General features: G+C 36.4%; 1 protein-coding gene across 3 annotated transcripts in view; it reads left to right on the forward strand.

Moving 5' to 3' along the window:
- The window catches only part of EXOC3 (exocyst complex component 3), a 34,856-nt gene that overhangs the window by 10,042 nt on the left and 2,757 nt on the right, over window positions 1-22,057 (forward strand). For all 3 annotated transcript variants that reach the window (XM_069076050.1, XM_069076059.1, XM_069076069.1), the window contains exons 5-11: window positions 8,714-8,831; window positions 10,091-10,216; window positions 11,623-11,723; window positions 16,971-17,081; window positions 17,187-17,337; window positions 19,943-20,065; window positions 21,789-21,950. In XM_069076050.1, coding sequence (XP_068932151.1) covers window positions 8,714-8,831; window positions 10,091-10,216; window positions 11,623-11,723; window positions 16,971-17,081; window positions 17,187-17,337; window positions 19,943-20,065; window positions 21,789-21,950 — 892 coding nt within the window. The remainder of the gene's footprint in view (window positions 1-8,713; window positions 8,832-10,090; window positions 10,217-11,622; window positions 11,724-16,970; window positions 17,082-17,186; window positions 17,338-19,942; window positions 20,066-21,788; window positions 21,951-22,057) is intronic.

The following is a 22,057-nucleotide window of genomic DNA, read 5'->3' on the forward strand; positions in this document are numbered from 1 at the left end:
GATGAGTATTCTTAAGTCATTCCAAGTTCTTTTTCTGTACAATGTTGTCATGGTATAAATTGTTTTCCTGGTTCTCACTTTACTGCATCAGATCATATAATTAGTTCCATTTTTTTTCCTGAATCTATCCCCTTTATCATTTATTACAATCCACAAATACTCCATTACATTCATTTACCCTAACTTATTCAGCCATTCTCTAAGTGACAGGCACCCCCTTAATTTCCAGTTCTTTACTACAACAGAAAAGTGCCACTATTAATTATTTTGTATTTTTGCATACAAAAATATTATTACCATCTAGTAGTGGTATTGCTGGGTCAGAAGGTATTCAGGGTTTTATGACTTTCTGGGCATAGTTCACAGTTTCTTTCCAGAGTGACTGAGCTAGTTCACAGCTCTACCAGCTGTGCATTACTGTGACTCACATCACCTCCCCACAAATGCCATTTCCCCTTTTTGTCATTTTTGCCAGTCTGAAGTGTGTGAGATAGAAATAAAAGAGTTTTTTTAATTAATTAGAATTTCTCTTATTAACAATTGTAGAACTTCATATGTTTCTTAATAGCTTGCTATTATTCTTTTGATAATTGTCAGTTCCTATCCTTTGAACATTTCTATATTGGTTAGTGACTCTTACTGTGTAATGTATTTGGTTCAGTTACTGAGGTAGCTGAGATATCAGATCCTTATCAGCAAAATTTACTGCAAAGACTTGTTTGTAGTTTAATGACATATTTCATTTTTATGTTATAAATATTTTCAGTTGACTCCAACACTGTGAGAGCTCTTTTGAAACAAAGTAAAACTAACAGTTTAGGGCAGCCAAGTAGTGTAGTGGATAGAGTGCCAGGCCTGAAGTGAGGAAGACTCAACTTCATGAGTCCAAATCTAGCCTCCGACACTTATTACCTCTGTGACTCTGGGCAAGTCACTTAACTATTTAAATGTGTTGGTTTCCTCATCTGCAAAATGAACTTAAGAAGGAAATGGCAAACCACTCCAGTATCTTTGCTATGATAGCCTCCCAAATAGGGACAGAAAGAGTTGAACACAGACGCAACGACTGAACAACAGACCTCATCTAAAAGTGTATGCAACATTTCACACCTGTAGCTTCCCTAATCTCTCTTTTTAGAAAAATGTTATTTAAATAATCAGAAGTGTATTTTATCCCTCCTATCCTCTATCCTATTGAAAAAAAAAATAGAAAAGCAAAAGAGATTCCTTGTAATAGATACGCATAGTTGAGCAAAGTTAATTCCTTTGTTTTTATACAAAAACATATGTCTTATTCTGTACCCTAAATCTGTCACTTCTTTGTCATAAGGTGGATAACCTGTTTCATCATCAGGCCTCTGGAATTGCATTGATCATAGCTTTTGCACCTTTTACAGTTTTTTGCCTTTATAACTGTTTTTTGTTATTGCATAAACTGTTCTGGTTCTCATTTTGTTCCTCATCATTTTATAAAAGTCTTTAAAAGTTATTTGGTTTTATAATATTGATATTATAGTATAAACTCTTTAGTTCTAATTTTGATTCTTTTGGTTCACTCTTCACCAATTCACACAAGTTTGTCTATGTCTTTGAAATAATTTTTCCTCATTTCTTACAGCACAATAATAGTTTTCCATTATATTCACATATCACTATTTATTCAACTGTTCTTCATTAGATAGGTATTTGAAAGTTTCCAGGTTTCCTCCTTCCCCTCCAACAACAACAGCAACAACAAAGAACTGCTATAAATACTTTTGTACGTTCAGAATCTTTTTCCTATTTCTTTGATCTCTTTTGGGTAGACTGAATTAAAGGGTATGCACTATTTAGTAACTTTTTATGTATAAATTATACATCTTTATGCATAATTACAAATTACTTTGGAGAATGGTTGTATCCATTCACAGTTTCACCAATATATCAGTGTATTTGTTTTCCCATAGCCCCTCAAATGTTTGTCATTTTCCTTCTTTGTCGTCTTTGACAATCTGATGGGTGTGACATAGAACCTCAGAGTTCTTTTAATTTATATTTCTCTAATTGTTAGTGATTTGGAACATTTTTTCCTATGGCTATAGATAGCCTGGATTTTTTTTCCCTTGAGAACTATCATTTATATACATAGACTCATTTAGCAATTGAAGATTTTTCCTTCCTCTTTACTATGTCATTATCCATTCAGAGTTTGTTTTTGACTGTAGTGTGAGATGTTGGACAAAACCTAATTTCTTCCAAGTTGCTTTCTAGTTTTCCTAGTAGTTTTTGTCAAATAGTGATCCTGTATGTTCCTTTTAGTACGTTGATTTTCTGATTTTTTTTTCATGATTAGCTCTTCTGTTTTTTTAACCAGTACCAAATAGTTTTGATGGTTATGACTTTCTAGTGTAGTTTAATATCTAGTATTGGTAGGTTCCCTTTCTTTACCCCTTTTCATTATTTTCCTTGAGATTCTTGTCCCTTTGTTCCTTTAGATGAATTTTATAATGTGTTATTATTATTTTTAACCTCTAAACCACAATCTTTGGATAGCTTTATATGCCATTGATTAAGTAATATAGGTAATATTGTCGTTTTTATTATATTGGCATGGCTCAACCATGTGCAAGACACTTAATCAGTGAGCATTTATGGAATTCTTACTATATGCCAGACAGTGTACTGAGTGTACAAAGAAAGGCAAAAACATTATTTCTGCCCTGAAAGAAATCACTTGACAGACAGAATGCAAACAATGTACAAAGTACACACAGAGGACATGGAAGGTAATCTTAGAGGGAAGATAGTAGCAGTATGAAAGACCAGGAGAGGCTTCCTAAAAATGGAGAGATTTAAGCTGACAGCATTCCAGGCATGAAAGACAGCCAATTAAAAGACACAGAGCTAGTGTTAGCCTTGGTGACTGGGATAATAGTGGTACCCTCAACAACAGTGTCTCTCGAATTATTTAGTTATTTTTTTGTTTTGGAGGGAGGAAGGTAAAGGCAATTGGGGTTAAGAGTCTTGCCTAAGGTTACACAGTAAGTGTGTCAAGGGTCTGAGGCTACATTTGAACTCAGGTCCTCCAGACTCCAGGGCCATTGCTCTATTCTCTGGCCACCCAGCTGTGCACAATTATTTATTTAGTTATTTCTTCAGAGAGTATTATTTTGATGGTATTCATTTAATTCCTGTATGCTGGACTCCCAAATATTTTATACATTCTGTAGTTATTTTGAGTGGAATTTCTTATTCTGTATCTTTTTTGGTTTTGTTGGTAATATACAGAAAAGCTAATGGTTTGTGTGAGTTTATTTTATATCCTGCTACTTTGCGGAAGTTATTTAATTTTTTTTTACTTGACTATTTTGGGTTCTCTACATAGAATATTAATTATTTCATAAATGGAAATCAGTAATTTTCTTTTTTCTTGGTATTCATTCATTCTCTTTCTCTTGTCTTATTACTATCACTAGCATTTATAGGACTGTATCAGATAATAATGGTGATATTAGGCATTGTTGTTTTTCTCCTCTGAAAAGTATGGTACTATGGAAACAATACTGGCTTTGGATTGAGAGGATCCAGATCCAAATCCTACAGCCAATACTATCTATGTGTCTTGTTATGTAAACCACTTCACCCTCCCCCCCCCCAAGCCTCAGTTTTCTTAAATGTAAAATTGAGGGAGTTGGCCTAGATGGCCAGGAAAGTCCCTTCCATGTCTCAATGTTTGTTTTTTTTTTAATGGTGTTTAAAAACTTCCCTAATGATTTGTTTAAATTCTTGGCAACCATCAGAATTGTTTTTGAGCTTAAGAAAACTCCACTTTGTTGACCAAGTATGTAGGAATTATACTTTTCCAGGAGGTCAAGTTCCATATCTGACCTTCAGATGTTTGAATACTTTGTTCTGGTATGAGCAGTTTTAGTAATAGCTTCCCCCAATAATCAAGATTGGTAGGAGTGTTATAAAGTAACTGGATAATTTCCATTTTTTTTTCCTTGCTGGTAGTTTGGCATTTATGGCTGTTTCCTGTTTGGGAGCTTCTACCAATAATGGAAAATTATGAAGTAGCTGAGTTTCTAGAATAGTAAGTTTTTATTTTGCTTTCTATTATTGGGGTAAGGATAGAGATAGGGACTAGACTTTTTAGTTTATTAGTAGAGGGAACTTCCCGGTAAGGAAACTCTTTTATCAGTGCAGGTTGGTACCATCTTTGCAATTTATAATCTTATTTTAATGGTATTTTATTTTTTCCAATTACATGTATAGAAAGTTTTCGACATTCACTCTTAACAAGATTTTGAATTCTAAATTTTCTTCTCCTTCCCTCCCCCCTCTCCTCTCCTTCCTTCCCAAGAGGGCATGCAAACTGATATAGACTGTACATGTGCAATCATATTAAAAATATTTTCTTATTAGTTGTGTTGTAAAAGAAGAATCAGAACAAAAAACATGAGAAAGGAAAATTTTTTAAAAAGAGAAAATACTTTACCTCCATCTGTATTCACACTCCATAGTTCTTTCTCTGGATGTGTATAGCATTTTCCATCATGAGTCTTTTGGAATTAATTATCTTAGATCATTGTATTTCCAAGAAGAGTTAAGTCTGTATCAAAGTTGGTCATTGCATGATGGTGCTGTTACTGTATACAGTGTTCTCCTGGTTCTGCTCATTTCATTCAGCATCAGTTCATATAACTCTTTCCAGGTTTTTTTGAAATTAGCCTGCTTATCGTTTCTTATAGAATAATAATATTCCATTACATTCCTATACCACAATGTTATTTATATATATATATGTTATATATACATATAATGTTATATTACATAATATATATTATATATAACAAGTATATACTATATAATATACAGTGTTTTATATATATATATATATATATATATACACATACACACATATATGAAGATTTTTCCTTTCTCTTTCCTATGTCATTATCCATTTGGAGCTTGTTTTTGTCTGTAGTGTGAGATGTTGAACAAAACCTAATTTCTTCCAAGTTGCTTTGTAGTTTATACCACAACTTGTTCAGCCATTCCCCAGTTGATGGTCATCCCCTCAATTTCCAGTTCTTTGCCGCCACAAAAAAGAGCTGCCATAAATATTTTTGTATGGGTGTGTCCTTTTCCCTTTTTAATGATCTCTTTGGGATACAGACATAGTAGTAGTAGTTTGCAATTTATAGTTTAAAGAGCTACTAAGCAGTTAAGTGACTTCCCTAGGGTCACACAGCAAGTATGTCAGAGCCAGAACTTGAATCCAGGTCTTCCTGGCCCCAAGGCTGGCTCTCTTTCACTATCTATGCTGCCTTTCACATGGTTCTTTAAATAGTAATTCAAAGGTCATTCTTATAATTTCAGATTGAAAGTAAACAAAAGTTAAACTCTGAAAAGGGGCACTGCTTTAGAGAGTCCCTTTTAACCTTAGGTCTGCTAGCATCCTAAGTATTTTTTTTTTTTGCACAAAGATAGCTAATTCATTTTATATGCACAAGAGAAATTTGAGCTGCAGTGAACAGCATGCAGAATTTGACTGATGACAAATTTGTACTCTGAGAGGAATACAGATATTTCAAAATTCCCTAACTTCAGTATTATAGCCTGTATAATCGTGAAATTGTGTTTCAGGTCCATTCATGAAAACAACAATAATAATGATGATGATGATGATAAAATAACTAGCATTTATGTAGCATATTAGTTTTGCAAAGTGCTTGTGCATATGTTGCAACCTCATTTGTTCCTGATGACAGCCCTGTGAGGTTGGTGCTGTCATTCCCATTTTTACAGAGGAGGAGACTGAAGCTGATAGAAGTAAAGTGACTTTCCCAGGGTCATAGAGCTAGTCTGTCTCTGGGGCAGAATTTGAATTCAGTTCTCCTTGTCTCTGAGTCCTATCTCTTATCCATTGCATTATTTGCTTTCATTTTCTCACTTCATTTTTCTTTTCTATTAAATGATTAAGTTTGATCTGATTTCCATTGCCAGTATTTTTAGGCACATTGAATTCTTTTTGTTTTCAGATCTCATCACTAACTTGGGAAAGTTATTTAGCTTCTTTCTCATCTGTAAAATGGGAATAATAATAATACTTCACAGGAACAGATTGTAAAGGGCTTGGAATAAATGCCAAGCAGAGGTAACTTGTATTTTATCTTAGAGGAAAATAGGGAACTACTGAAGCTTCTTGAGTTAGATCTTAACATTATCAGAGCTTTGCATTCAGATGATTGTTTTGATACCTCTTTGGAGGATGGATTTGGGAAAGGAGCCAGAAGACTGCTTTGGAGATAATTGAAATAGATTAGAAAGGAATTGAGAGAAGGGAACAGAGAGAACTGTTAAGGTAGAATTGACAAAACTTGGCAACTGATTGGATGTAGGGAAGTGGTAAGGGAGAGAGAACAGTTGAGGATGACTCTGAGGTTGTGAACTTGGGTGACCACAAAGATTTCAATGCTCTCAACAGAAATCAGGGATTTTGGAGGAGGTATGAGTTTTGTTTGATGCAAGGTGAGTGTGAGATGCTCCAGCTTGAGGTATAGATATCCATCTATTGCAGATAGATGGTGATGAAGGGCAGGAACCCAGGAGAGAAATTAGGGTGGATAAATATATGGTGGGAGTTATTTACACAGAGATGCTAACTGGATTCATTAGAGCTAATGAAGCCACCAAGTGTGAGTAGAGGAAAGAATGTCTAGGGTAAAATCTTAGAGATACCAGAGTATGGGAGTAGGATATGGATGATGATCTCACAGAGGAAATAAAATCCTCAAGTGGAGAATCAAAAGAGAGAAGTGTCAGGGACTTTACAGACCTGTAGGGAAGAGGGAGTTTATTTAAGAGGAAGTACCAAAAGCTGCAGGAAAGTTAAAAAAAAAAAATAAGGACTCAGAAAAGGCCATCCGCTATAGCAATTAAGAAATTGTTGCTAACCTTGGAGAGAGCAGTTTTAGTCAAGTGGTAGAGTTTGAAGCCACATTCAGAGGTTTATAACTCTGCTTTTAACTAGATACATTAGCAAATTCTGTGCTTTTTGAGTTAATTTGCTTGCTTTTTGTATTTCTCCTTGTCTCCTTTTACCAGTTATCATTTTTCACTGCTGTTAGTTCATCCCTAATGTTTCACACACACGTATATTGTTTCTAAAATGCTGTAACCTAGGAAATAAGATAATCACACTTTTAAGATTTGTGTCAAAAATAAAAGTAAATTATCTCTTAATAAAAGGTCTGAGAGGTTGCCATTGAATAACACGTATGGATTTTGTGACATCTTGATTAGGTGTTTTGAGGTCTTTGTTTTCTTTTTGCTTCTCAGCTAGGCTCTGCAAGTAGAGGTTGTTGGATTTCTGGAAGAGTGAAGTAAAAATTACATGGTTACTAATTCAAGTAGGTTGTACTAAATTTAGGGCTGTATTGCTAAAAAATAATTTAATTTTAAATAAGTAGCTTAGTAGGTTAGAAATAGTTTAATGGAGACATTGCTATGTAGTAGTAAATGAATTAGTTTTAATGTATTTTTTCCCATTTCAAAACTTTTAATTTTAATTTTATCCTCTATATAGGCTTGTGTATAAATCAGAACTTGATTTGAATAGCTAAACTATATAATTAATCTATAAATTAGATTAATCTATAGACTTAATTCTAATAGCTAAACTACATAATTAGCTTAGAGCAAATGACTACCACAATTCTGAGGAAGATCCATAAAAATGATGATTTATATGAAGAAGTACAGAACTAATGTAATGGATTCTGTTTTTGTATTGTCTTAAAATGAATTTTGATGCTGACTTCTGGCAATAGTCCTCACTCCCACCTAGAGAATTAAAACCTTTTCTTGTAACAAAGAAAATCAGACAGAAACAACCAATACAGTGACTGAGTCCAGCACTGTATGTAACATTCAGCCTTTGTTTCTCTACATTTCTTTTAAAAGTCTGGAGGGCCTGTTTGTTTGTTTGTTTTTTAAGAAAGCATTAAAGCTTAACTTTGAGGACCAGCCCCTCTTAAAGCCTCTGTTACTAGTCATTTATTTCTGTATTCATATATGTATCTGCATATTATATCTGCATATCCGTATTCATAGCTATACCTAGAGAATAAGACAGTAATGGAGCTTCATTTAGATCTCCAGTCATCATAGTTAATACTATGATGTGTAAACTACACTACTCTGCTTGTTATATTGAACTTCAGATTCTCCCAAGAGGCTATTTAACTGCCTTGGGAGGGAGTGAAAATAGTGTAGCCAAGTCTTTTGTTCTGATTGTCTATTAACCTCTCAGAGCCTCAGTTTCCTTATCTGTTTAATAAATGCTTGTCTCACTTGGTTTTTGTGAGATTCAAATAGGATAATATATGGACCATTTGTAAACTCTTCACATTTAAAGTAGATGGAAGGCTTTAAAATGAGGCATTATATAGCAAAGAAATGCAGTAAAGCATTAACTCATTTGGTACATTCTACATTTGAGATTTTTTTTTTTAATTTGGATAACATTTTAAAATTTTACTAAGATGTATCCAAAATTCACTTACTTTCCAATTTTTTTTTAGGATTAACTAAATTTCAGACCAAAATGAATGACAGTGTAGCATCATGGGGGAAAAAAACCCACATACATTTCCAGTGACTTGAGAATTTTCTTTCTACTTGTCTTTCTTCATTTGTAATTGGTCAATCTTGTTTTGGTACAATATAGTGCAGAGATGATGGGAAATTTGGAACTGGCCCCAGAAGTGGATATAAATACCCTGCAGCCCTTAATTTCACAAAATGTGGTTTCTGACCTGCTCGACACATATATGTCAACGCTTACAGTGAGTAAAACTGGCATGTGCAGTTGCATACAAATAAAACCTGTTCTATAGTAGTGCTATGCTGCTAACTATATGGCTGTCACTAGCATTCATGTATACATAGTAAATAGGTTTGACATATTAGTTGCTAAAGGGGAAAAAGAAAGCCTACTTTAAAATTTACTTTAGGTTTTAAGGATGTTTATGTCCAACCTTTGCTTCTATTTATTGGTGTTCCTTTTTGATATCTGAAATAGGATGCTGAGCTATAAGCAAAGTACATTTCCATATTAGGCCTTGAAATTTATGGTTGCCAAACAGTGAATGACATAGCCCCTTCACTGAAGCTGAACCAGGAAAAGAGAGACAGAATTGGCTGAAAATGCCAAGTGGAGTCCTCGGTCTCCTGCTCTAAAGACTGGACCGATTTAACTCACACTTTCTGTTAACATAATGAGTGTGAGAGAGAGGGGATATAAAAGACGGGGAAGAGACAAGGGAGCAGAGGTTGATTCCTCCTTCCTTGTTAAGTGAGCAGTCAGGCAAAATTTTGAGGTAATCCATCTTTTATAAAAGGCTCTGCTTAAGCAGCAAAAATACTTCCCTCAACAAACTTTACAAGTATTCAATGTGAAGTTAGGAAGAAGAGGGACATTTCGCAACTTTGTGTTGTGGAAGTCAAGGATGGTAAGAAATAAGGGGCTGCAGAAAACTGATACCTGTAAGGGGAAGGTAAAGGACAGCATTGAGCCGTTATAGTTCTTAGTGAAGAAAATGAAAATCTGCTAAGAAAAAGGAACAGTTTTGGCTGACCCATATTTAAGTCACCATTCGAAGTTTGCTTGTGAGTTTCTGCCTTCCAATGTTGTTTAAACAAACCGTGTTAGGAAAGCTTTCCTCTTGTAAGGAAAGTAAGTTTTATACATTCTTTCTGCTGACTTCTGTCTTCTAGACTTCATCTTGATTCCAATATTATATTTGTCCTACAGATTATTTTGCCTATGCACCTTTCAGGCTTTATATTTTGATTGTGCTACTTTCCTTAGCTTCATATTTTGAAAAGATAAAGAGAATGTTACAAGAAACTAACTGTTGACAGGATTTCAATCTTGAATTTCTACTTTGGGACAGACCAATGAGATCTCAGTTTCTCATATCATAGACTGCGGCTTTCCACAGTTGGAGAATAAACACGGCTTTAGTCATTTTGCTTTATTCAGAAGTGGATCTTGTTTTGTCTTTTTTCCCCATTGTTACATTCATATTATTCTTTCCTTCAGTCAAACATTATTGCCTGGCTACGAAAAGCACTAGAGACAGATAAGAAAGACTGGATTAAAGAAACTGAACCGGAAGCAGACCAAGATGGTTTCTATCAGACAACACTCCCTGCTATTGTTTTCCAGGTAGGACCTATTGCTGGCATTTTTGTTTGTGATTCCTGATTTGTTACTGTGTTGAATCTGTATATAAAACCCAAACATTTAATAATCACTTTATTATCATTAAGGAAGCAAAGAATGTTAGAATAGGAAGTTATCTTGGAGATGTCTAATTCTTCATTTTGCCGATGTGAAAATAGTTGCTGCTGGGTTCTCCCTTGCTTGGAGCCATCTAATAGTAGTATTCCTAATCTTAGACTGCTTCTTAACCATGGAATCATCCTTGATTTCTCTCTATCTCACTCAGCCTACATATCTAGTTAGTTGTCCACTACAACATATTTTGTTGTATAGTTTACTTTCACTCACACAGCCATCACACTGCTTCAGACCCTTGCCACCTCTCATCTGAACTCTTGGTCCAGGGCCTTTCCCATAGGAGGCATTTGGTAAATGCTTGTTGAATTGAATTGAAGCGATCAAGCTTTTCTTTTTGGTGAAGACCCATAACACAAGTGATAATTAAAACCATAATTAAGAAAAACACTTTTTTATTCTGAACCACTTGAATCTCTACAGAGCCTGTCTTTTCTAATAAGGACCTAGGGGACTGTTTCTTGCTATATAGGAATGCAATAAGTGCTAGGTATCTGCTGTCCTATAAAAATAAAATACAATGAAATTCTGAATTTGTGATGTCTAAATGATTAGGTTTTTATAAAGATGTCAAGTTTTGTAAAGTAATTTAAGTATATCAATCAGGAGAAAGTCATTTGACATAAGCTTAATTCAGGGTGATTGATTATTATTGGACATTAACAACATATTTAGTATTTGTTATCTCTAAATTGTAGATTTAAATTTTTTTTAAAAGATTATTATCAGCTATAGTTGTTTGTCTCTTTATTATTCACCATTTTGTTAATTCATCTTCTTGCCTGGAGACAAAAGGCTGTCTTATTTATCTGCCCTGGCCAAAACTTAGCTTTCGTATTCTTGCCATTACTTATTATTTTAAGAATTCATCTATTTTTCCTTAAGTTTCCCCGCCCCTCACAGCCCAGAGCCCTGTGAGTGGGAGCTAGGAAGAAGAAGGGGCCCAGGAATGGGAACAGCAGGATGTAGGAGTCAGTTTCTTAAGTTGTAAGGACTTTTGGTAGTACGCATTTTGTGGACTAATAAAACTTTTCCACTGTCTAGTGTTGGCTTACCCTAGCTATGTGAAGAATAAGCATCCTACTGCCTTTGAATAAGACTAGGCCCTTTAATTCCTTTAATTCATTGTATTTAACATATGTGGGCTTCTCTAAAAGGATAAGGTAACATTTCAAAAGAAATTAAAATTTCTGTATGGTGAAGGAGCTTGAGCTTTAAACATTTTAGTGAATTGATAAATAAATGATAAAATTCATCTTAATTTGTGATTTTAGATGTTTGAACAGAATCTTCAAGTTGCTGCACAGATAAGTGAAGATTTGAAAACCAAAGTACTACTTTTATGCCTTCAGCAAATGAATTCTTTCTTGAGTAGGTAAGTATTTTTACTTAGGGTGCATATAAAACAATTGGTCTGTTGCTTTAAAAAAAATAAGAGTTGGTTTAACTTGATTTAGATGAGATTGGGCATTGAAGCTAGGTGTCAGACTTTTTGGATAGCAGATCCTACGCCTTGGTGTAGTCTACCCAACTTAAGTCATGACACTATTACATTGGAATTGTGGCTTTTATCTCATGGACTGGTTATCCTTTGTTACTCGTCTTTTAATTTTGTCCACATTATTGATATGCATTTTAAGAAGGAAAATTACTATTTCTTACTAATGAGGAGAAGCTTGTGTAATGGATAAAATGCCACTCTTGGAGTCAGGAATACCTGGACCCAAAGCCTCCCCCTGACACAACTGGTTGTATGGCCCTGAACAGATCATTCAGCATCTTAGAACAGTTCTAAGACTATAGTATGCAGAGACAGTACCGAACTTCATTGGTAGAGGAAATTTATACCTGGTAATTCACAATATCGGTGAAATCATAGATCTAATCTTATCCATAGAAATGCTAGGAATTAAAAAAAAATTTCATATATTAATTACAAAGTTCGCAAACAATGTTTCTTAGGAAATCTCTTTCAAAGAAGTCTGTCATGAGACTTCACTCTCACTGTATTTACAGAGTAATTATTTTTCAGTTGTTTAAATTGAAAAGTGTGGGATATGACTTTTTGTTATTATATAAAATTTTATTTTATTTTATTTTCAAATGATTTATTAACTTCTGATTTACATCATTTGTTTCCGCCAGATTTTGAGTTACAAATTTTCTACCCATTTTTCTCCTACTCACCGCCCCAAAATTGCAGTCCCACAGGATATCCCCTCCTCCAATCTGCTGTCTCCCATATTTTCTCCCATACCCCTTTCAACTTTTCCAGTGGATCTCTATGCCCCAATGCCTGTATATCTTATTTCCCAATTACATGTAAAATAGTATTAATAATAGTGTGTTATATAGATAGATAGATATTTAAATATTTGATTTTAAAACTTTGAATTCCAGATTCATTCCCTTCCTCCCTTGTCACCCACCCTACTGGGAAGATAAGCAGTTCAGTATAGATTGTACATGTGTGGCTAATGCAAAACAATAACATAGTAGATATATTGTAAAAGACTGACTGTATTTCCCTCCCTCCTATCCCATCTCCCACTTATTCTATTTTCTACTTTGATCCCATCCCTTTTCAAAAGTGGGTCCTTCCAACTTCTCTCCCCCACTAGCCAGCCCTCCCTTCCATCATCCCCCTTGTCATCACCTTCCCGCACTACTCTCCTGGAGGATAAGATACCCTGTTTAGTGTGTATTTCATTCCCTCCTCAATCCAAATTCAATGGGAATAAGGTTGACCCATTGCCTTTTGCCTTCCTGTTCTTCCCCTGCATTGTAACAATTTTCCCTTGCCTCTTCTATATGAGATAGTTTACCCCATTCTGTCTCTCCGCATTTCCTCTCATTATATTCTTCTCTCACCTCTTAATTTCCCCTTTTAAGTATCATCCCTTCCTGTTAAATTGGTCCTGTGTCCTCTATGTATACCTGTATACATATATACACACATTCACATATGTATTCATGTGCCCATATACCCTCATATACAGACATATATATATATATGTATATATATATTTCTATTCCCTTCAACTACTGAGAAAAGTTTCATCAGTTACAATTATTGTTTTTCCATGTAGGAATGTTAATAGTTAAACTTTGATAAGTTCCTTATGATTTCTTTTCCCTGTTTACCTCCTCATGTATCTCTTGCTTCTTGTATCTGAATGTCAAATTTTCTATTCAACTCTGGTTTTTTCAGCAAGAATTCTTGAAAGTCCTCTATTCCACTGAATGACCATATTTTCCCCTGAAACATGATACTCAGTTTTGCTGGGTAGGTGACTCTTGGTTTTAATCCCAGCTCCTTGGATCTGTGGAATACCATATTCCAAGCCCTTCAATCCCTCAGTGTAGAAGCTGCCAGATCCCGGGTTATCCTGATTGTGTTTCCACAATATTCAAATTGTTTCTTCCTGGCTGCTTGTAATATTCTCTCCTTAAGCTGGGAATTCTGGAACCTGGCTATAATATTCCTAGGAGTTTTCTTTTGGGGATCTTTTTCAGGGGGTGATTGGTAGATTCTTTCAACCTCTGTTTTGCCCTCTGGTTCTAAAACATCAGGGCAGTTTTCTTTGAGAACTTCCTGGAGGATGATTTCTAGGTTCTTACCTTGATCATGGCTTTCAGGTAGTCCAATAATTTTTAAATGATCTCTCCTGGATCTATTTTCCAGGTCAGTGGTTTTTCCCATGAGATATTTCACATTGCTTTCTATTCTTTCATTTGTTTGGATCTATTTAACAGCATCTTGATTTCTCATAAAGTCATTAGCTTCCATTTGCTCCAATCTAATTCTGAAGCAATGATTCTCCTTATTGAGCTTTTGTGATTCTTTTTCCATCCGGCAAATTCGGCTTTTTAAGGCATTCGAGATTCTCCTCATTGCCTTTTTGAGCCTCTTTTGCCGTTTGAGTTAGTCTATTTTTTAAGGTGTTATTTTCCTCAGTCAGGCTGTTGACTCTCATTTTGTAAATTTTCTTGCATTGTTCTCATTTCTCTTCCCATTTTTTTTCTCCACTTCTCTTATCCGCTTCTTAAGGTCCTCTATGGCCTGTAACCAGCTCGTATTTTCCTTTGAAGCTTTTGGTGCAGGAGTTCTGACTTCACTGTCTTCCCCCTGTTCCATGCTTTGCTCCTTTTTGTCCCCCAAATAGGAGTGTAATGTTGGAATCTTCTGTCTTCTTTGTTTCCTTTGCCTGGTCATGTCGCCCCTCAGTCACTTGACCCCTGGTCTTTTTGCCACAGTAGGACTCTGCCACCAGACAGGGGAGCTTTCATCCTAAACACTGGAGTTTTCTCAGCTGCTGGAGGTATTAGATGGGTGCCCTCTCTGAGGCCTCCACATGCTCTGGCAAGCTGGTCACACACCCCAGGACCTCCACCCTAGACTGCAGTCCAGATACAAGAAGGTTAAAGCAAGAGTGATTACCCCTCAGACTGGTGCTTGGTCCCCCTACACTCTGCAGGCCACGTGGCACTGGCTGGCTGTGCCAGTGTCTCAGCGGCTTCTCTCCCTGGGGGCAAAAGCCACACTCTCCCACTTACTGGTACCAAAGTCCAAACTATACTGACCTCTCACTTTGTCCTTCGCATCTATTTGTTGACAATTCTGGAAAGGGCCATAGCTGCTGCTGATCTGGAGTCCCTCCTGCTGGTGGCTGGTCAGGCCTGCCCTGGGGCTAAAGCCTCAGCATGGGGTGGCGCTGTGCTGGTGATTCCTGCCGGCCTGCTGGGCTGTTCTCAGCGGGAGGTTACCTTCTTTGTGTCATTTCTTGGGTTCTGCCAGGATATGATTTTTATGTACCTCAAAATGGTCATTAACAATTTTCTAGACAAGATTTTACTTCCAACCAAGTACTTAAACTGTTGGTTCACTTTATTTAAAGCAGCAGCCAGTATGATTCACCACTCTATGTGTATCTACTTTTTGATAAGAAAAGATAAATATCAGGAACCTTATTTATTTTCACAGAACTATCTGAATTAATTGACATGATTGTATTTTTAATGGTCTTATTGTATAATTTAACTTCAGAATCTATTTTTTTTTTTGGAGGGAGGAAGGCAGGTCAGTTGGGGTTAAGTGACTTGCCCAAGGTCACATGGCTAGTAAGTGTTAAGTGTCTGAGGCCGGATTTGAACTCAGGTCCTCCTGACTCCAGGGCTGGTGCTCTATTCATTGTGCCACCTAGCTGCCCTACTTTAGCATCTCTATTAATTGCCTTTCATGTACAAAGCACTGGTCTAGGAGGTAAAGATTAAAAAATAGATATGATATAGACACTGCTCTCAAAGAAGGTTATATGTTAAAGAGCTAAAAAAAAAAAAGACACATGCACAATAACTATGGTGGAAGGGAAAAATTAGAGATTGGTAAAGGAAAGTAGTTCAGCTAGGTATAGTTTGGTCCCAGTTAGTTCCAATAAAGAATCCAGTTAAGTGGTTGCATGTATTCAAATTTGTACTCTTTAGAGTTATGATTATGTAAAATTTGGTCAGTGGCTCCAGCCCAAGGGGAAAATATATATATATATATATATATATATATATATATATATATATATATGTATGTAGTGTAAATTTGGAGAATATAACCACTTTAAGGGATTTATTATTTGTACTAATAGGGACCTTGCAATAAACTGCTGTGAGAAAAGAGGAAAGAGGTATGATCATTGTGACCTAGGATAAAAAAGAGGGTTAGGGAAGGCTTTATAGAGGAAATGACTTGTCAGTTAGGCTTTGAAGGAAGGGACTTCAATGGACAGAGAAGGAAAAAAGGCATTCATGATCATGAGGCTGTTCCATGTGTCTAAAATGTCACATGTTTAAATGAGTGTTGTGTGCGAGAAAGGTGGAAGGTATTTTGGAACAATCTTGTGGGGAGTCTTGAGAGAAAAGATCAAGGGTTTTTTGCTCAGCATGCAGTGATAAGCCACTGAAAGTTTTGATAGCAGACTAAAATGAATAAATCACTTGATGTACCCTTATATCCTGGGAAATCTATGGATGAAATAAATCAGTGAAATCAGTGGTGTTTTCAGAAGGGTCAGTGTTTGCAAAAAAGACCTTGATGTTCTCAGGTGAAAAGCCTATGTAAAGATAATCTGCTTTGAGCAAAATTTTTATATCATGCCTCAGGAAGTAGTTAGTTCTTCAACATTAAAAGTAATTGTACAGAATTTAAATGGGGGTATTTCAGAAATGATTTTTGCAATAGGTGGGGAATTTGCCTGGGTGACTTCCATGGTTTCTTCCTATTTAAAAAAAAAATCTGAATAACTGGCCGTGTAACCTTGAGCAAGTTACTTAACCCCAATTGCTTTAAAAAACAAACTGATTTTAGTCATGTACTAAAATTAGTAGAGGCTCTACTTAGGTGAGAAATAACCAACTATAATCTAGTAATCTTTCCATCGCTTAGCATGTCGTAGGCACTTATGGATTGGATTAATATGGAGAATCGAGAATTTATTTACTTGGAAAGAGTCAGTGTCTGACTAAAGGCAACTCCAAAGCCACTCCATAGGTACGAAGTGATCATAACTTTAAACATGTCCTTGATGCTAAACGATGGTGTTTTGTTGGGGGCGGGGTTTTATCTCCTCAGATACAAAGATGAGGCACAGTTATATAAAGAGGAGCACCTGAGAAATCGGCAGCACCCACACTGCTACGTTCAGTACATGATAGCAGTCATCAACAATTGCCAGACCTTTAAGTAAGTTTTACTCCATTGCTTGTGAAAATCAGCTGTTTAATTAACAGGGAAAGAATATAAGTGTAGATATCTGTTCAGAGGACTCCAACAGTCTTTTTGTTACAGAGAGTCAATAGTCAGCTTAAAAAGGAAGTATTTGAAAAATGAAACAGACGAGGGAGTCTCATTGTGCCAGCCCAGCATGGATATGATCCTAGATACCATTGCAAAGGATGGCTGTAGTAGCCTGCTAGATGAAGTCTTCCTGGATCTAGAGGTTAGTGTTTTTCTGCTAATTCTTTAGTTTAATATGTAAAAGATTGCCAACATGTTTATATGCTGCACCTTGTACTATTCATGATTCTATTACAGTTAAATCCATTTTGCAGCTTTTGTGTGTGTTGGTTTTTTGGGATATAATTCCTAAATCTGATGTGTTTATCTTTCCATATTATATAAAAATAAATTAAAGATAGGCTGTTTAATGAATCACAGGAAGAATAAAGGGGAAAAAGAGAAAGACTATATTCTAGAGCTTAGGATGTGTCCAGGAATGTTCTTTACAAAGAATAGGGCCTCCACCACATCCCATCTCCCAACTCTGCACTTTTGTACTGCTCTCCCATGTCTGGAATGTGTTCCCATTTCACCTCTGCTGCCTTGTGGAAAGCCTATCTTGTTTCAAAGCATAGTTGAGTTGCAACCTCCTAAGGAAGGCCTTTTGTATATATTTATCTATGTATTATCCCACCTCAGCCCCTCAGAAGAGTGAGCTCCTTGAGGCAGAGACTATTTCATTTTTTCTTTTTGTATCCCCAGCACCTAGCATAGTTTTTTACATGTAGTAAGTGCTTCGTAATGTTTATCGGATTGAAGAAAATCAGACCCTTAATATTGCCTTTAACATTTATCATTGCCCTCTGAAAATTTATCCTTTAATTGAAGAAATATTTACTGAACATTTAACGTGGCAGGATACAGAGAACTGTGCTGATTACTTTTGGGGGATACAAATATTTATGTAATTAATTAATTAATTAATTAAATTAATGTAACCTGATTCCTGTTCTCATTTGGAAAAATAACATATGCATCAAAAGTTAATTAGGGGACAGCTAGGTGGCATAGTGAATAGAGAGCTCTGGCCCTGAAGTCAGGAGGACCTGAGTTCAAATTTGGCCTCAGACACTGGACATTTAACTAGCTGTATGACCTTCAGCAAGTCACTTAACCCCAATTGCCTTGCCTTCCCCACTTTCCTCCGCAAAAAAGTTAATTAGTAATATAAAACACTGTATAATTAAATACCAGCTATATGGTTATTTTGATGAAACCAGTTGAAACCTTATTTAATTTGCTGCTAACATTTAAATAGAATTTGAAGTTTTATTGAAGAGATTTTGGCCCTTTAAGGAAAGTTTATGAGAAATCTTTCTACCTGCTCTAGAGCATAAAACATGTTGTGTCAGTAGTGAGATTCTATTAGCAAAATAAATCACTGTTGAATACAAAGCTCAGTTATATACCACCAAGGAAATCAAATGTGTAAATGTGTATAGCACTTGGGAGTAGTCATTTTTTTTTCCTGAAATCTCCTTCACTTTTTTTTTTTAAACTAGAAACCATGCCTTTTGGATTCTGTGACAGATTGTTGCTGTGGCAAGTCACATGAATGAATGAAAGAAAAAAAAAATTAAGCACTTACTATATACCAGGCACTGTGCTAAGTGTTGGGGATAAAAATGTAAAAAGAAGAAGGTCCCTGCCTTCAGAGAGCTAACATAGGGAAGATAACACATAGAGGGAGTGGTAGCCAGGGAGAGTGTTTTGGTTTGAAAAGTCATAGGGATAGTTAGTGGAACTACAGGATAGTAGCAAATGTAGTAAAATGACATGCCTTTTTCATTAACAATGGCATTATTGATTTGATTTTACTTCTAAAGTTGGAAGGGGCAGGAAAAGGAAGGTATGCCTGTGGTAGCAGCCAATAGGATGGCAAGATGATGAACTGGATGTCAAGTGAGACTTGATTGGGCCTCCCTGATATAGTGACTATGTCAGGCTCTCACAATCAGAAGAACATGTGCCTGGTGGAAAGGGGCATAAGAGGACACAGGCGGACTGACAGGGCTCATTGTTCAGGGCTATTCTTTAAGACTCTTAAGTTATTAATATATTACCAATCTGCATTAATGATTTCAACTCTTGGAATTCCCTACACCTATGAAATGATTGGTCCAGAGTCAAGAATTGGGGACCCTTTGGCCTTGAGCCCACATGTGGCCCTCTAAGGTCCTCAAGTGTACCCCTTTGACAGAATTCAAACTTGACAGGACAAATCCCCTTAATAAAAGGATTTATTCAATAAAACTTGATCTCAGTCAAAAGACCCTTCCCTTCTCCCCCGAGGACCTAGACGGCCACATGTGGGCCTCAAGTCTACAGATTCCCAAACCCTGATCCAGACCCAGAAGGCCTCACCAAAACAAAACCCAGACAATATAAAGTAAAAATATGATTTCATAAAATTTGTAACAACATTTTCTGCAAATAACTGTTAACATTTTGACTCAAAGACCTATAAAAGTCAGATAGAAAATTAAAAAAATAAAAAATAGAAATTATTTGAGGCATATCCGTTATATCATTGAACACTTCTATTTTGGAAATTTTGAATTTGTCAGATTGATGTGTAAATAAGTTGTTTTATAAATTCTTCCAGTAGTCTGTTAATTTAAAGTTGTTAGATAGTGCAGTAGTTTTCATTTCTAGAAACCAAAGAAAAATTGAGTTTGCCTAATATGTTACTTGGTTGACCATTAAATTAATGTAATAGAAGACAAAGATTTCCATAGATTAATGTTTATTTGGCTTTTTTGCAGCCACATCTCAGTGAGTTGATGACAAAGAAATGGTTACTAGGATCAAATGCTGTGGATACAATTTGTGTCACTGTGGAAGATTATTTCAATGACTTTGCTAAAATTAAGAAGCCTTATAAGAAGGTAAGAATAAAACATGGCCACAGGCAAAGGTTTTGTCTTTTGGTTGGGGCCCACCTTTTCATACTTTGATAAAAATACAGGACAAATATTTTTAGTAAACATTTTATTAATTACTTTGATTGCCCTTGAGAGATGGAAGAAACATCAGAGATGTTCAGAAAAGTATTCTATAGAAACAGTCTCCACTTTATCTTACAGATTGCTCCCAAAATATTTTGCCTTAAGTACTCACTCCCCTACTCAGCCAATTCCTGTGGCTTCCTGTTGCCTCTAGGATAAAATTAAAACCACCCTGTTTAGTTTTTAAAGACCTGCTCAATCTGGCCTGAACCTGTCTTTCTAGCCTCATTGGATATTTCCCCCCTCCCTCTTCCAGCCACACTGGTTCTCTGTTCTCATCCACAACACTCCATCTCCTCTCTCTGTGCCTTTGTGCTTTCCATCCCCCATGCCTGGAATGCCCTCCCTCCTTATCTTCATAGAGTCCCTCTTTTAGCTTAAGGCCCAGTTCAGTCACCTTTACCTTTACATGAATCCTTTCCTTGTCCCATACCCCCAACTCTTAGTGCCCTCCCTCCCTAACTACCTTGGGTTTAGCTACTCTCTATTTATTTTGTATGAATCATGTATATTCTTATTCTTTACATACTTTCATATGTACATATTATCTTTCCCCAAAGAATGTAAGGAAGCTCCTTGAAACTAAGAGTTATTGTGTTATTGGTACTTTTATCCTCAGTGCTTAGCATGGAGTCTGGCACATAGTCGGCATTTAATAAATGCTTTGGTTGATAGGTTGAGTATTGTGATCAGCTCAGACTTAGACAAGTTGGAGGACGTCCAGCCAAAATGCTGAGGGCCTTCATATAGAATTCATATAGAATGAATGAGGCTTCATTCCATATGTTTTGTTCCCCACCTTGACTGCTCCCCCAGGATCCCATTGCCATGGAATTCCTCCCCTGGGTCTCGCATTTCCCCATTGTCTTCCACCACAGATTCTCCTTGGGGACTTCTCCAGCACGACTATATATCATGGTCAGACTGTACTCTGTGAGCTACCATCATGTTTCTCCACTCTTTCTCCCATCAGATTGTTTTCTGGCATCCCCCCAGTTACAGTTTTGAGACCTTGTCTCTTGCGGAGGAGTTGACAGAAATGAAAACGTTTAGCCAGGAAAAGACTTTTAGAGGGGGTATGTTAGCTTTGGGGGACGTGGTAGTATTCATCTTGTTCAGCTTGACCTCAAAGAACAGGACTCTAGGAGGAATGGGTGCAGTTTGCAAAGAGCTAGATGTTAGCTTGATATAAGGAAACACTAACAGTGATCAAAAAATGCAGTGATCTGCCTCAGAAGTAATGGGTATTCCTTTTTGGAGGCCTTGAAGTGGGGCTGGATGACTGCTTGTTGAAGAAGTTAGAGTGTATTCCTGTAGTTTTTGGTCTCTGAGGCTCCTTCCAGCTCTGAGATTTTGAGGACAAGGATCATTGAGATTCAGAAATGATGCAAGAACTTTACGTTCACCAGTTATTATGACTTATTTTCTAACCACTGTGCTAGCTTGGAGTCAAATTGATGGATGTTTCATCCATTTTCATTTCCTCCAATCACAGTGGAGACGATAAAAACCTTCGAAATGTGTACAATCCTGATCAAAGTGGGAAGAAAATAATAGTGCACTGCAGTTCAGCTGTGGAAATCTCCTGTGTTTGTCCCCACAGAAAATGACCATTGAAGCCCACCGAAGGGTGGTGGTAGAATACATCAAAGCCATCATGCAGAAGCGCATCTCTTTCAAGAACGCCGAGGAACGCAAAGAGGGCGCAGAGAGAATGATCAAGGAAGCAGAGCAGTTCAGATTCTTATTTAGAAAACTTGCTTCTGTAAGTGTCTTAGGTCTGTAGCTTTGTCAATTCACTTTTAGTTTTAGCACATGATTCTGATATACTTAACCTCTGTGCGTGTGTGTGTGTGTGTGTGTGTGTGTGTG

Source organism: Petaurus breviceps, unplaced genomic scaffold (genome assembly GCF_028583685.1).
Source record: "Petaurus breviceps papuanus isolate PSGF00001 unplaced genomic scaffold, PetGlider_PUasm1.0 151, whole genome shotgun sequence".
NCBI lineage: Eukaryota > Metazoa > Chordata > Mammalia > Diprotodontia > Petauridae > Petaurus > Petaurus breviceps.